At 51.4% G+C, this 14,932-nt stretch overlaps 1 protein-coding gene across 4 annotated transcripts in view; it reads right to left on the reverse strand.

Moving 5' to 3' along the window:
* PTPN5 (protein tyrosine phosphatase non-receptor type 5) overlaps nt 1-14,932 on the reverse strand; it is a 57,074-nt gene that overhangs the window by 13,974 nt on the left and 28,168 nt on the right. For 2 of the 4 annotated variants that reach the window (XM_015243614.3, XM_006209289.4), the window contains exon 3: nt 396-589. In XM_015243614.3, coding sequence (XP_015099100.1) covers nt 396-589 — 194 coding nt within the window. Of the gene's footprint in view, nt 1-395; nt 590-3,069; nt 3,401-14,932 lie in introns of those variants that run through there. The other 2 variants (XM_031681102.2, XM_072969657.1) reach the window with 2 other exon arrangements.

Consider the following 14,932-nt stretch of genomic DNA (forward strand, 5'->3'; position numbering starts at 1 on the left):
CCATGTGCCCGGAGACGGCCCCACGACCCTCCCTGGAGAAGGCTGGCTCAAGGAGCCAAGAGAAAGCCCTTCCCAGAGGGGACCCCCCCACCTTGCAGGTACCCATATGAAAGATAGACAGGGAGTCCTCAGAAGGACCCTTGCAGGACCAGGAGATAGGGGCCAGCTATGTTCCTGATTCTGAGGTCAGAGTGTGAGCGGCTTAGCTATCCAAGCTGCGGCTCAAAACTCCAGCCTTCTCCTCACACCAGCCCGAGGGCTGGGGGTCACTGAGGGACACCGAGAAGGCCCCTCACCCCACCCTGTGCCCCCGGATGGCCATCTTGGGGAGGAAGTGGAGGCTGTCCCTCAACCCGCCCTCTCTCCAGGCCCTGCGAGGCCTGTGATGTCCTTACCAAGAACTGGGAGGCAGCCAACAGGCACAGGCTGCTCCTGACACTGAGGGAGTGGCTCCTGGTGCCTCGAGGTGGCGGCTTCTGAGCTGGCTCTGAGGGCGGTGAAGGAAGTGGGGGCGGTGGCATCTCTCTCTGCGAGGCCGTGGGCCCCTCGGCCTGGTCCAGTGCCTCCATCCCTACCGGCTGGGGGAGACCTGCGGAAGGCGGACACGCAGCCGGTGACCCGGGCCCCACCGACCCCGGCGGGCCGCTCCTTCTGCGGTGGCGTGGCTTCCTCTCAATCCGGGATCAGTCAGCGTGGCTCCACTCCCAGCAGTCACCCTCGATTAGCAAGGCAATATTCACCTACCTTCGTCAGAAAGAGCGAAGTGTGGGTGGACAAATTATTTCTCTTTTATTTCTCCAGTAACAGAGTTAAAATGGCAGGAGGTTTTTCAGGGAGTTAACATTGGGGTGTTTACACAGCTTCATTCTTTCCTATTTCTTAAGGAAACAAAAACCAACCACCTCAAACTCAATTAAAAGAGAGAGAGAAAGAGAGAGAGAGAGAGAGAGAGAGAGAGAGAGAGAGAGAGAGAAAAGACGCAGCATAACCAAGCCGTGACCCTGAACAGCCCACCCACGTGTGCCCTCTGAGGTTTTGTCTCTTGTGCTGTGCCGACTGGGACAGGAGGCTGGACAAGGTCACAGCCTCGTGCCCATCCCTCACCCCAAGACCCCACACTGGGCTGGGGGGATGGGGGACGGTCAGGATGATGCGGAGGAAAATCTCGTAGCAGAATTGAAAGCAAATGTCTGGGATCCAGTTCTGAGTCTGTACGACCTTGGGAGAGTCACCCCCTCCTCTCTGGACCTCAATTTCCGTAGCTCGAAAATAGAATTGGGTTCATCCCTTGGTTTTCTAACTGTGCTTTACTACGGAGCCCCAGCGCTTTCTCAGGTGCACCAGCTGTGACCAAGTGCTGAGTCCCTGTGCCTGGGCCTTGATTGTGGAAGCTATTTGCTACCGTTCCACGTACTGGGTTTCCTCTAAGATGATCTCAACACAAGGTTCCACTACTAAACAAGTCTGAACACCGCTAGCTTAGATCTGAGGCGCTGGTAGAATGGAGGGATTCCAGCAGCACCACCTGTGAGTCCCAGATGTTGGATCTCCCCATCCAAAGCCACACGGTTCAGTTTATTGCCAAGAAGAGAGGGACCAGCAAAATGGATGCGTACAGCTTGACGGTGGGGAAGCGGTAGTGCACATATCACTGTGTATGGGATAACGGACTCCTTTTCTGGAACACCCATAACCAAGGCCACGTGAGGCCAACATAGTGGTCTGCATGCTTGCCTGCTCTTGTGACAAGTATTTACTGAGCATCTCCCGTTACCTGGATCAATAGTGTGGGGCAGAGAGCCGGGTCCTGGAGATACCAGTATTTCCATCCCAGGCTTCTCCTTCCCAGACCTGACCCTGTAAGGCTCCCCATGGGCTGTGCTCCAGTCACACTCCTTGGCAGGTCTTCAGGTGAGCCCACAGTCTGTCTCCTCTGCCAGGAAATCCCTCCAACCTCCTGCTCCCCTCCCTTGCTCTTGACACATTTTGCCAAGTTAACTCCTATTCATCTTGTAAAACTTGACCATTTGTCTCCTGAAGGAGGTCCGCCCCTATCATACACACCTCACAACCCACGCCTCTCCTTGATATGACCATCAGAAACAACACACCTGGAGTGTGCACAGCCCGGCTTTGAGTGCTTTGCACGTGCTCATCTATTCATGGTACCCCGATGAAGTTGACACTATTATCCTCATTTTACAGAAGAGGAAGATGAGACACAGAAAGCTTAAGAGACTTGCTCAAGGTCATCCAGCTAATAAGTGGTCAAGGTGGGTTCAAACCGAAGCACTTGGGCGGATGCTGAGCTATGTCACACTCAACAACAGTTTGTAAAAATTCTCTGTTGCATATCATCTCCCCCTGTCCTCTGTAAGTTCCATGAGGGCAGGAGCATATCGGTTTTGTTCATCATGATTGTCCACAGCATCCAGCACCAGTCCTGGCATATAATTCTATGACAGACATTTCCTAAAGGAATGAATGATGATAAGTGGTAAGTGATAAATGAGGATAAAAATACGTTCTTTGGAAAGCTGTGATGAAGACAGTAGATACTACAGATGAAACATTAGGTGTGGCACCTAGCATCTATAGGTGCTCAAGAAATGTCAGATTATAATAATAACACATAACTCCTGTCTACAAAAGGTTCAAGTCAGCTGGGTGAAACAGACCAGTGGACACATGTTTACCATACAGAGCATTACATGAAAAAATCCAAGTGCTGGGGGAGTCTAAGGGCATCTACCTTTGCCAACGGAGGCTACAGTTACTAATCACATGAGCAGACACCTCAGATCCTGGCCAGAAAGGTGGAAAAGGAAAAGCTGCTGTTAAAGGATGGATCACATAGGAAGCCAAGTGTTTCCACTATTGATAAGCAGAGGGCTGATTACTCAAGTGGCAAGTTCTCCACCCACACCCTCAGAAAGAGCAGTCGATGTGTGATGGCAAATGTGGACGGGTGGGAGGGGTACAGCCCAGGGGCCACCTGGCTTGGCTTGTAACACACACGCTGTGGACTGTGGGCAATCTCTTCTCCTCCCTGGGTCTCAGTTTCCTTACCTGTAAGAAGAGGGACTTGAACGAGAACTCAGTGCTTCTCAGATGTTTCTGCCGTCCTCAGAGCATAGGGAACATGGGTCTTTGGGGGAAAACAGTAAGTCACATGATCTTGGACTTCACTGCTTTGTTTTAAAATTGGTAAGTGCTCTTTCTTCTACTCTATGGTCTGTCTGTACTTGTTTTGATCTTAAAATAATGCTTTCTTTTCCCCCCTCCCACAACTTCAAATCAAATTTATGCTTCAGGAAAATGTTCTACATTTATCCCGTGGCTTTGCCCTCAGGGGTACACGCACCCCAGCCTGAGAAGCATGGAAGCTGCCTGCAATAAAACGTCATCACACTGCCGTTAGAAATGACTCTGTACATGAATATTTAATAACAGGGAAAGAAATTTCCATGGTGTGGAGTGAGAGGCAAGGTTACAAAACAGTCTGATCTCCGTGGCCTTAAAAATTAACAAAGTATAAACGTGCATATAAAAAGGTGGGGGATGAGATGTTAACGTGAATGGCCCTTGTGGAGTGTGCCACACAGGGAACACCAGGCACACAGTAAGTGCTCAATCAATGTCCTGCATGGTAAATGGGAAGAACAGAAGCCAGGCAGTAACGACAGTTTTCTGGAAAGGGTGAGAGCAGAATGAATTTTTCCCCATTGTTTATGTATTCTAAATTTCCTCCAATAAGTAAAATAGGTACGTATGTACATAGATAAATATATATGTGTATGCATACACATACATGCTATATTTATTTGCAGTGAGAAAAAATATTTTTAAAAAGAGGTCACCGACATCTGAGTTCAGATATTATGAGATCCGGCTAGTATTCCCGGGTTCAGGGCCCTGACTCCCACCTGTCACATCCAAATGCACGTGGTGGGGAGTGGGGGTTAAGAGACTGAGATCCAGCGCAAGGCTCAGCGAGGCCCACCCAGCAGGAGAGCAGCCACTCAGAAGACAGGCCCCCCCCCATGATGCCTGAAGATCACTTTTGCATATGAAAGATGGCAGGTTAACTGCCTGGCACCTTATGGGGGTGGAATAAAAACTGCAGGCTGGCGGGGCCCTGTGAGCACCCCTCTGAGACAAAGGTGGAGGCTGTTTTTTGTTTTTAAATCTACAGGGTAGCCAGCAGCCCCGGGGGGGCTGCATGAATCCAACTGATGGGTACTCACTGAGCACCCAGTTAATGCCTACCTTTCAGAGCAGGGCTTACTTAAGAGCTTTTCCAGGTAAAAATCTAACATTTCTTCACTCCAGAAGATAACATTTTCACACACAGAGTATATTCTGCATGTAATTTTGGAGGGGCTCCATGAACCTCAGGTTAAGGACCCCTGATTTCTGGGGTGGGAAGCAGAGGTCTGTGATAAGATGGTGGAAATTGGAGGGTAGAGAACCGGGCTGATTTCAGTCTCTGCTCATCCAGCCGTGAGTCCAACACACATTGACTGAGCACCAATTATATAATTTGCCAAGCGCCGGGCGAGGTTTGGTGGACACAGCAGTGAACAGCCAGTGCCTGCCCACAGGGACCACCCAGGTCCGGGGCCCCTTGGTCCTTCCTAGAGACCACGCCAGCCCTTCTCCTTGCCCTGCCCTCCTCCCCTTCCACTCGCTGTCTTGTTCTGGGAGAATGCTAGCTCACTGGGCAGGCTCTGTGCTGCTTCCAGAGTGCTCGTGCGCACGCAGCTCCTTTGCTCCCTCGGCAGCCCTGTGAGGTAGACATTAGCATCATCAACCCTATTTTGCCAGTGAGAGGCGGCTACTTGTGTCAAGGGCTGGTTTTCCAACAGTTCACAGCGAGGTAGCAGCTCTGCCAGGCACGAAGCCCTGACTCAGAGGCAGCTTGCTGACAGTGACAGAGCCCCAGGCTTGCCTCCTGCACAGGTTGAATGGGGTTTTCCAGGCATAGAAACTGGGCTGAGCAAGGTCAAGTGGCTTGGCCAGGTACATGCAGACCTGAGATGCAAACCCAGGCCTTCTTGACATCAAGTGATCTTTCCACTTTGCCCAAAGGCTTCTCAGGAAAGGGTCACGGCAGCAAGGTCAGGGAGATGGCGAGAGTCTGGGAGGGAGGAAGGGAGTTTCTTTGTCCTTGAACCCTAACCAGCTGTTTGTGGGTGATGGGGCAGCTTTTGCGCCTGATCCTGGCTGATGGCTCCTCAAAGGCTGTATCATATGGACGGAAGATGCAACAGAAGGCAGGGCGCCTGGGTAAGGCACGGAGGCAAATGGCTTGAAGACCTGGGGCATGTGGAAACACTATGATCCCTCTCCTAGCACCCACACCCCACCATTCAGCTCTGCAGCCACCGTGTGCCCTGGGGCTGGTGCCGCAGGAGCCCAAGAACCCGTCAGTGACTCATCCTTGGAGCTGCTGGGGGCCAGCCACCAGGCAGCCACTGGAACTGGAGCCAAAGGCTGGCTCTGCCCATTCCTGTTCACATGAGGAGGGAGCTTCTGTCCCATTCAGCTCGTCTCTTCCCTAACGTGGCCAGGAGGGACCTCCCCACCATGCCCACACAGTCACAGGGGCCCTGACCAACAGAACACCATACTCAGTCCTGCCCAGGCTTCTAGAACCACTGACAGGCCCTGAGGGGCACCCGGTCTAGTTTGTCAGATGGGGAAGCTGAGGCCCAGGGAGAGAAAGTGGCTTGCCGTAGGTCAACCACCAGCCACACGCAGAGCCAGGACCACAACCGGCTAACACTTACTGAGAGCACCTGGTGCAGGGGCTGCTCTAAGCACTTCACGTACATTAACCCACTGAATCCTCATCACATTCCTCAGAAGGTGCTGCTCTTACTCCCACTTTATAGATGAAGAAACTGAGGCACATTGATGTTCAGTCACTTGGCCAAAGTCAGCTAATAAATGGGCAGAAGCTAAGACTAGAACCCAGGCAGTCTGCAGCAAGAGCCCCCAAACCATTAACCAACACACCAGATGAGACTGACTCACGTGATCTGCTCTCCACCCCACGTCGTCTTTAAGAAATCTCCAACACTCCCATCCCGCCGTGCGCCCACAAGCCTGCCCACGTCTCTGTGGGAGATGGAGTGGGGCTCCACTGCACCATTAGAAGTCCCCCTATTACATAAGGACACTTGTTTACAGGATCATTGCTCCTGCCTCACTGTGGGGACGGAGGGGAGTGGGAGGGATGGAGGGGCGCCTGGGCAGTTCTGTAACAGTGCCCACCTGCGGAGGGGTCAACCAACGGGGAAGACTCGCCCTCTGTTACGCTCCCTCTCCCCCAGCCCTGAGCCAGGCACATCATGAGCTATTCTACACCCACAGCCAGGCTCTGGGCTGACATGACTGTCCACACCTCCCCTGGGGAGCGAAAACAGCACAGAGAGGTTCAGTGACTTGCCCAGGGTCACAGAGTCAGGAATGGCAGAACCGAGATTTGAACCCAGGCCTCCACAATACATGATCTTCCTGGGATTCCATAGAAAGTTCTGGAAACCCACAAGAGGATGGGGAGGGCCACCTACCAGGCCTATTTTGAACTTTTGCTTGGGTAGGCCCTGAATGCAGAACCAAGGGAGGTGTTGCCAAGGAAACCGAGAAGGGCCAAGGGGTGAAGAGCCTGGAAGAAAGAGGCCCAGTAGGCCATTGCTGTCACCACAATCGTCACACGTCTCAGCACTGCCCTGGGCTCTGGAAGGGAGTGGCTGGCCTCACTGGGCATGGGCACTGCTGTGGTCGCTGTCCTCATCATGGGGACAGGCACGAGGGGTCCTTTTGCTACCTTTTAGGGGTTGTGTAGAAGGTAAACTCAGAGTCAAAGGGGATGTGATGGGGAAAGAAGATTCCCCCAAAATAATATTTTCACTTGGCCAACATTTACCAAGCACCTGCTCTGTGCCCTCAGGTGTTTCATGTCTCAATCCTAATGCTGACCAGCAGGACTGTAGGGGTGAAACAGCCCTGGTGAAAAACTTGTCCCTCTGGCCAAAGGCAAACTGATGGTGGGTGTGGGGTTCTGGGGACCTGCACTGGCTCCTCACTGCTCCTCCACCTCAGCAGTCCTGCAGATCAGTGAACAATCAGGCCAGCACCCACAGAGAAGAAGGCAGCAGGCAGACAGGGACCTGGGCTGGCAGCAAGTGAGTGCTTGATCCCTCCCGGAGGGTAAGCTGGCTGAGGGCCGGATCTCTTCACGTCTGCACTCCCTAGGCAGGCAGGCTGGCCCGGGAAAAGGAAACTGATTTGGGTCTGGGAGGATTCTGGAACATGGGTGTTCACCATTTATGAACTTGGGGCTAGCTGTTCACTCCTCTGTAACTTAATCCCTGTGGTGGTCTTCAAATGTATTCATAACTTCTTTCCCGTGCCTCCCACCAGTAGGTGGAGTCTGTGTTCCCTCCCCGGAACTGGGTGGCTGTGTGAAAGACGGGAGGGTGAGAGAGATTAGACGCAGCGGGTGCTCATGAAATTTGGATGCTGAATTGAAGCAATCACCCTGCCCTTCTGCAGACGGGCCAGTGAAGCAGGAGGGGACCTGCACCTCAGGCCCAGGAGGTTGGCCACAGAATCATTTGTTTGGGACTTTTCATTTGTGTGTTGTGTTTAAAGTGGATGTTCTGGGAACTCACCTCAAGCAAGGTGAGAAGCTGGACCCCGAAGAAGGGGGTGGGCAGCTGCACTATTCTCCCTTCTGTCTGATGAAGAACTCTCCAGAACTCTCCTCAGCAATTTGCTTCAATCCAGAGGCCCTGGTTCTTGGGCCAACACAAAGGGGAAGCCTGTGGGTCTGAGGTCTGGGCTACGCAAGTGTGGCCCCCTCCCAGCCACAGAGCTGTGCTGGGTCCTTTCTCTTAGCAAGTTCAGCGAAAGGCACGGTTCAGGCATTCGGTCCCCACAAGAACTGTACGAGATACAGAAGAGGGCTGTCCTCCGCTTATGGATAGGAAAACAGAGGCCCCAGAGGCTAAATGACCAGCCCAAGGCCACCGTGGCTCATGGACAGAAGAGCCAGGACTCAGACACAGTTCGTCTGGGTCCGGCATCTGCTCTATTAACTAGACTTCACGCTGCCACCCCAAGCCGGGCCTCGGCTGCTTCCTCCTCCTCCCCGTCGGAGGAAGGCGGCCTGAGAAGAGCTTCAGCTCATTCCAGGACAGAGGGGACAGGGGCCATCCCAGAACAGGGGGAAGACGGGCCTTCTCCCCTTGGCACAGTCTCTCGTACTCTGACATGGGGTGGGGGTGGGGGGAGGTCCCAAGCGGGGAGGGGCAGAGAAAAGCAGGATTGGGACCAAGACGATAGGAAGAGGTCTGGAAACCACGGGTGTCTGATGTTTAGTCTGAAGAGGGAGAGGCTAAGAGACAGTGGGGCAGGAAGGCTGAATGCTGTCTGCAGACCCCTAAGTGGGCTGTGCTAGGGAACGGGACCCGTGTGGATGTTCTTGGCAGGCAGATTTCCAAGAACAGGTGTACCTTGGAGATATTGAGGGTTTGGTTCCAGACCACTGCAATAAAACGAACATTGCAAGGAAGTGAGTCATGAGTTTTTGGTTTCCCAGTGCATACAAAAGCTAGGTTTACACTCTACTGTAGTCTATTAAGTGTGCAGCAGCATTATGTCATAATAAACAATGTACGTACCTTAATTTAAAAATAATGCTTGTAGGGGGTATAGCTGAAGGGTAGAGTACATGCCTGGTGTGCATGAGTTCCTGGGTTCAATCCCTAGTGCCTCCCTTAAGGGACAAAAAAATAATGCTTTTGGATAAATGGCGCCAATAGACTTGCTTGATGGGGGGTTGCCACAAACCTTCAATTTGTAAAAAACGCAATACCTACCAGGTACAGTAAAGCTAAGTGCTACAAAGAGGTACGCCTGTAACAGGAACCATCTCTAGGACCTGGCCCTGTCCAGTCCGCACCGCAGCTCCTCTCGTCCCCACAAGTGGCTTGTTTCTGAGGAGGAAGCTCCCTGTAGGGGCTCCTAACAAAAGCTTTAGAGTCATACAGACTTAGGTTTAAAGCCTGACTTTGCCATTTACTACCTGTGTAAATGGGGAAGTGACTCATCTCTCCTCTGGACAACAGATCCACTTGCTGTCTGAGGATATCATAGGGTAAAAAATGCACAGTTCTTAGCCTGGCGCCTGGCATGCGGTGAACGCTCAGTAAACAGCAGAATTTAGAGAGGAGGGGGAGGAGGGGAGGGGAGCATGAGGGCCAGGCAGCAGTACCCCGCTTCCATCTGCCTGGTGAGCCCCTAGCAGGGGGGCGGGGGTAGACAGTGGGCTCCCTGCCCCAAGGTGGGCAGCGGCTCTGAGGCTGCCGGTTGGCACCTGGGGTCGGTGGATGGAGTGGCCTTGGGCTGGGGGTGGTGGAAGTGGGGCACCTTTGTCTCTTATCAGTTAATTAAATCTGAAATGCTAACAAGCTTTCAAAACAAAAGGCAACTCAAGTTCTCTTCAGATGGGATATAATAAAATGGTTCTATCTGAAATTACAAACAGCTTTGTTGCTGCAAACAATGGCTCAGTTCTTTCTGCCTCCCTGGAGCGGAGGTCCAGAAGTACAAGGGTGAAAAGGGTCAATGAAACTCTGAGGGTGCAGTGCCTCCTCCCTCCAGCCCACACTGAGAACTAAAAGAACTGACAGAGAGGCCCCCGGCGGAGGGTACCAGAGGTCCCAAGGGCCTGAGACTTGAGCACAAACTTGTGAGGAGGGAGGGACAGACTTGGGAGAACCTCTTGCTCCACCTCCCATTTCACAGATGAGGAAACGGAGAGTCAGACGCAGAACGAGGATTGGCACGCATATCTTTAACCCTCTGGTTCTCACTCATTAAGCCAGCATGGGACATTTCACAGGGGCTGCCTGTGGGCATCTGAGGGTCTCAGGCCCCCTGGCAGCAGAAGGCTGGCTCCTGGCTTGGGGTTCCCTGGTGGGTCCTGGTCTAGGAAAGCCCAGGTGATAGGAGGTGAGCAAGAACAACCCAAGCCCCTCTGGGGACAGATGTCCTGACAATCCCAGTCCTCCAGAGGCTGCCGCCCTCAGCACCTGGGGAGATTTACAACTCTGGCAAAGCATCAAGAGGCCCCTGTGACGAGTAGGCTGTGTGACCCAGGCATCTCACTGCCTCTGTGGGCCTCAGAGGCCTTCTTTAAATTCAGAGAATGTGCCCAGGGGTCTTTAAGGGCTCCTCCAGGGCTAAAGACTCACTGTCGGCTTAAAAAAAAAAATCTGAGCCCCTGCTTTGGATTCATTCAATGGCTTCCTCTTGTTTTTAGGATAAAGATAAAAATCCTTGCCATGGCCATCAATAAGGGCCCAGCACGCTCTGGCCCCTGCATAGCTCCCCAGCCTCCACCCACACCATTTCCTCCTGGCTCTCTGTGCTCCAGCTTCTCCCAGATTCGCTGTTGGAACCAGTCTGGCAAGTAGAAAAGTCTGGAAATGACTGATTCTGCTCAAAGAAATTCTCACATAGTCCTAGGAAGCATGTAAGCCCAAATTTCCTCCAGTGTTGTCTGTGGTGGAGGTGGGGGGAGCTGGGCACCTGCATACCCATCACCTGGGGGAGTTGGTAGGCCATTTGCAGGACACAATGAGGAACACTAGGCAGCCCTTAGGAGCAACGGATCAGAGTACATGTGGTACCATGGAAGGATTTTTAGAAACAGAGCACTGAGTGAAAAGAATGAGATCTAACATAATAGACACACACTTAAAAAATGTATTTGCACATAAAATATTGCCACCTATTCTGTAAGAGCACACAGAAACAAGCAAACAAAATGCACATGAAACACATTAGAATACATTAACTATGGGGAGAAGGGACATGGCAGTGGGAGGCAAAAGAGGAGAATAAGTAAATGAATGAAACTAGAGAGGGACTTTGTGGGGACCCCTGAAGATAACGGGGCCATGCACAGAGCATGACTGACAACACTTTAAAACCTACAATCATTTTCCCCTCCTCCTCCAAATAAAAACAAAATCGGGGGAGGGAAATAGCTCAGTGGTAGAGTGCATGCTTAGCCTTCACGAGGTCCTGGGTTCAATCCCCAATACCTCCATTAAAAAATTAAAAAAAAATGAAAATAAAGAAATAAAAACAAAACCAAACTGCTGAGTTGGAAGTTGGGCCGAGATCCAAGGGGGAGAGAATAAATGAAAGCAGAGGACCCTTCATTCTGTCTGCAACCTGGAACAGGACAGTTGTAGAGAGAGGAGTTGCTCCTTGTGCCCTAGGGCAGGCGCTCTGGCTGCTGGAGTCAATACCCCTGCAGGGGGAAAGGCTCACAGACTTAGCGAGAACAAAGGCCCCTGAGGCTCCCGTTCTCTAAGCCTGTTCACCAACAGCACATGACATGAGTCATTTCATTGGCTTTCTATGGGGGAGGGGGATTCCATGCCTTGGTGATTGTCTTCACAGATGCCCCTGCAGGATCAACCAGCCCCCACGAAGATCCCTGGGGCCGGGTCAGCTCCAGGTTCTGGGCCTGCCAGACTGAGCAGCCCAACTTGGAGGGAGGTGACTCACCCCGGAGGGCCCCCAATCCTCCCAGCTACCACTCTTGCCTGGCAAGGATGAATGAATATTTCAGGGTGGCCAATCTTATAAAAATGATTTTGGAAAATATGAGTGGAAAAAAACCTGTCAAAGCCCAAAGGAGACCCAAGATATCCATAATCCTACCACACTGAGAAAGGCACTGGTTTCCTCTAGATATATTTTCTGGTATTTTTTCTCTCCTTGTATGTGGATTCTTTTCCCCCATAGACCATTCTGTATATAATGGGCCCTCTCTATCTGAGGGTTCCACATCTGTGCACATGGAAGGCAACTGTGCTATGCCACTTCATATAAGGGACTTGAGCGTCGGTGGATTTTAGTATCTGCAGCAGGCCCTGGAACCAACCCCCCGTGAATGCCGAGGAATGACTGTATAGGAATATCCTGAGAATGTGCCTCTTTGGATTTCAAGGATTCAACTCTTAAGCAGTATGGTAGACAGCCTCCAAGGCGTCTGAATGATCCCCGCCTCCTGGTATTCACACCGAGGTGCCAGACATGTAAGAAAAGCTTTCTTGAACCTTCTATTCTAGCCCAGAACCAGGTAAGTGCAGCTGAGTGAATGACCTCAGCTGATGCCATAGGGAACAGAAGAACCACCCAGCTAAGCCCTGCACGAGCCTCTGAATCAGACAAATAAAATGGTTGTTGTTTTAAGTCACTAAGTTTGGAGAGTTAGGCAGCAATAGATAACCAAAGCCGATGCTGGGACCTGAAAAGAAGAAATGAACTTAAAAGGAAGGAAGAGGTTTCTTTTGTTTTGTTTTTGTTTTTTAAGGTATAAAGAAGTTCCTGAGAGCTGGGGTGATTAGCCCCCGGGCCAGGCCAAGGGGGAAGCTGACAGCATCTGTTACTCCTATCTTAGTTATACAAAGCATGTCCATTTATCTGAAAGGGCTTTAGCATCAGCCTGTGTGGAGGCAGGGGCCTGAACCAGATGGCCTCTTTCTTCCTGTTGCAAAGACTCTCTTTCTAGACTCACCGTACATCCAGGTAACTCCCAAGAGTATCAGAACTGTTTCTGTGCTGGTGAAGGAAAACGGGTGATTGGCTTCTGCAGCAAGTCTGGTCCCTCTTTCCACCTGACTCAGCAAGTAGACAACACTCCGACATGTGTCTGCTGGTTCTGTGAGGTCCCAGGCCTGCGGTAGGGAGTCGTGAAAGACTCGCAAAACTGTACTATCCACTCCATTTCTAAAGGACTGGCCTGGGACTTGACGCCTGGGCCCTGGGAACACGCAAAGGTTTTTTGTTGTTGTTATTGCTCACATCTACATCCTGGAACAACCGTCACCATCATTATTAGCTATCATTTTTCGAGCACTGTGTAATCAACATTTTATATGCATCAGCTCATTTAATTCTCACAAAATCTCTGAGAAGATCTTATCATATTACCACCCTCACTTTAGAGTGAAGAATTTGGAGCTCAAAGCACTCAGACTATTTACCTGAGGTCATGCTGCTGGTCAGTGGCAGAGCTGACTGGAACCCAGGTCTGTCTTCCCCTAGAACCCCAAGACCCAGCTACATGGGCTCCTGCCTCCATATTCGTCCTGGTGTCTGAGAACAGTTAACCTCTACCGTCGCTGACCGGCGAGTACCCAGGTTGGTACTTCTCTCCTCAATATAATGATATCATTACATACTGCTCTCTAAATTCGAATTCTTAGCACATCCAAATGGTGCTTTGTTTTTCTTTAATTTCTGTTCTGAAAACTCAAATTAGGGGGAAAGGTATAGCTCAGTGGTAGAGTGCATGCTTAGTATGCTTGAGGTCCTGGGTTCAATCCCTGTAACCTCCATTAACAACAAAGAAAAACATGCTGCTAATTGGAAAAAAAGCGGACTGTGACAACTCAAAGATAATTCATTGTGCCATCAGCCACAATAAACAATAAACATCTAAATGCATTAAAATTCTTGAATGAAAACAGAGAAGTCAATAGCACCTAAGCTGCTGAGCACTGACGGTACGATACAAGTGCCATCTCAGTAAAAATACTTTATCCAGGTCTGTCTTCTCTACATTCGTCCATCTGGGCTCCTGCACCTGCTCCCAGGCCTGTCTAAACCAGTACCAGGCACCAGATTAGGGGGCTCTGTGAGAACAACGGTTGTCAGGTTAGGGGGGCAAGGCCCAATCTGAGGTTAACCTTTTCCTTAAAATGCTTTGATAGCCAGTTCCTCAAGACATGAACCAAAACCCCATTCACCCTTCAGGTTAGAGTTTAAGGGCCATTTCTTCCAGGAATCCTTCCCTGATCCCCCAAGAGAAGGTGACATTATTTTTGCACCCTTCCATGGCACCCTGTGCAGGGACAAGGCCTGTCTCACCCTTCACTGTATCACCAGTGCCTGGCCATCACTGGGCACATAGTGGATGCTAAATAAAAGCTTGTCAAATCGATAACAGGTCAGGCTGCCTTTTCAGTTGGCTTTGTTGGCTTCTGGACAAGACCCTATCCACGTTGTGATGGGACAGCTGGGAAAGCTATGGCCTGACCTTCCTGATGGCCAGGGATAGTCACTACATGATGAGGATAATGGAGATTTCCTCAATACGTGCCTCCCCTTTGCTTTATAAAAAGTCACCCAGGATGGGCAGTGGTCTCCTGCTGTGTCCTCCTCAGAGGAGGGTCCATCTAATACCCTTGATGAAACAGAGCCCAGGGCTGGGCTGGGGGTAGCCTTCAAGGTCCCAAGACTTAAGGTGTGAGGAAGTCAGCTGTTCCTACCAAATGGGCAATGGCCTACTTAGGCCCTCGGTGTCTACTCACAACCTTGCCCGGGCCCAGCTAATCATGACACACTTAACTCTCAGGGTGGCGGTGACTGCCATTGCTCCAACCAACTGCTGGCTGTAGGAGGGCTGTGGGGGCACCTTGTTCCCGAGAGCAGTGCTGCCTTTAGACCCGGGCCCTATGCTCCCTCTCCTCTGGCCATGCCACTCCCCATGGGGTGAGAGGGCCACAGGGCTCAGGCGTTGTGCCCAGGCCCTCCTTTCTAGGCCATGCTCTGGCTACTGGGACTCCAGAACTCTGCCCAAATGATCTGAAGCCTGCATAAATGCAGGCACCGCCTTCTGAGTGTGGACATAACCTTCCACTTGGGTATCTTTAGGTCTGAGAGGTGCCCAAGGGTCAGCTATGGGGGTGGCATGTGGACCATGCTTACATGTGCAGATGAACGTGCCCCATGCACGCACACAAGGGCCCTGGAAGTGCAGGACCGAGCAGGGGGTGGCGCACCACCAGGGGCCCCATTTGCAGTCTGATCTTGGTCCTTATAAATGTTAGGAGCA

This window comes from Vicugna pacos, chromosome 10 (genome assembly GCF_048564905.1).
Source record: "Vicugna pacos chromosome 10, VicPac4, whole genome shotgun sequence".
Lineage (NCBI taxonomy): Eukaryota > Metazoa > Chordata > Mammalia > Artiodactyla > Camelidae > Vicugna > Vicugna pacos.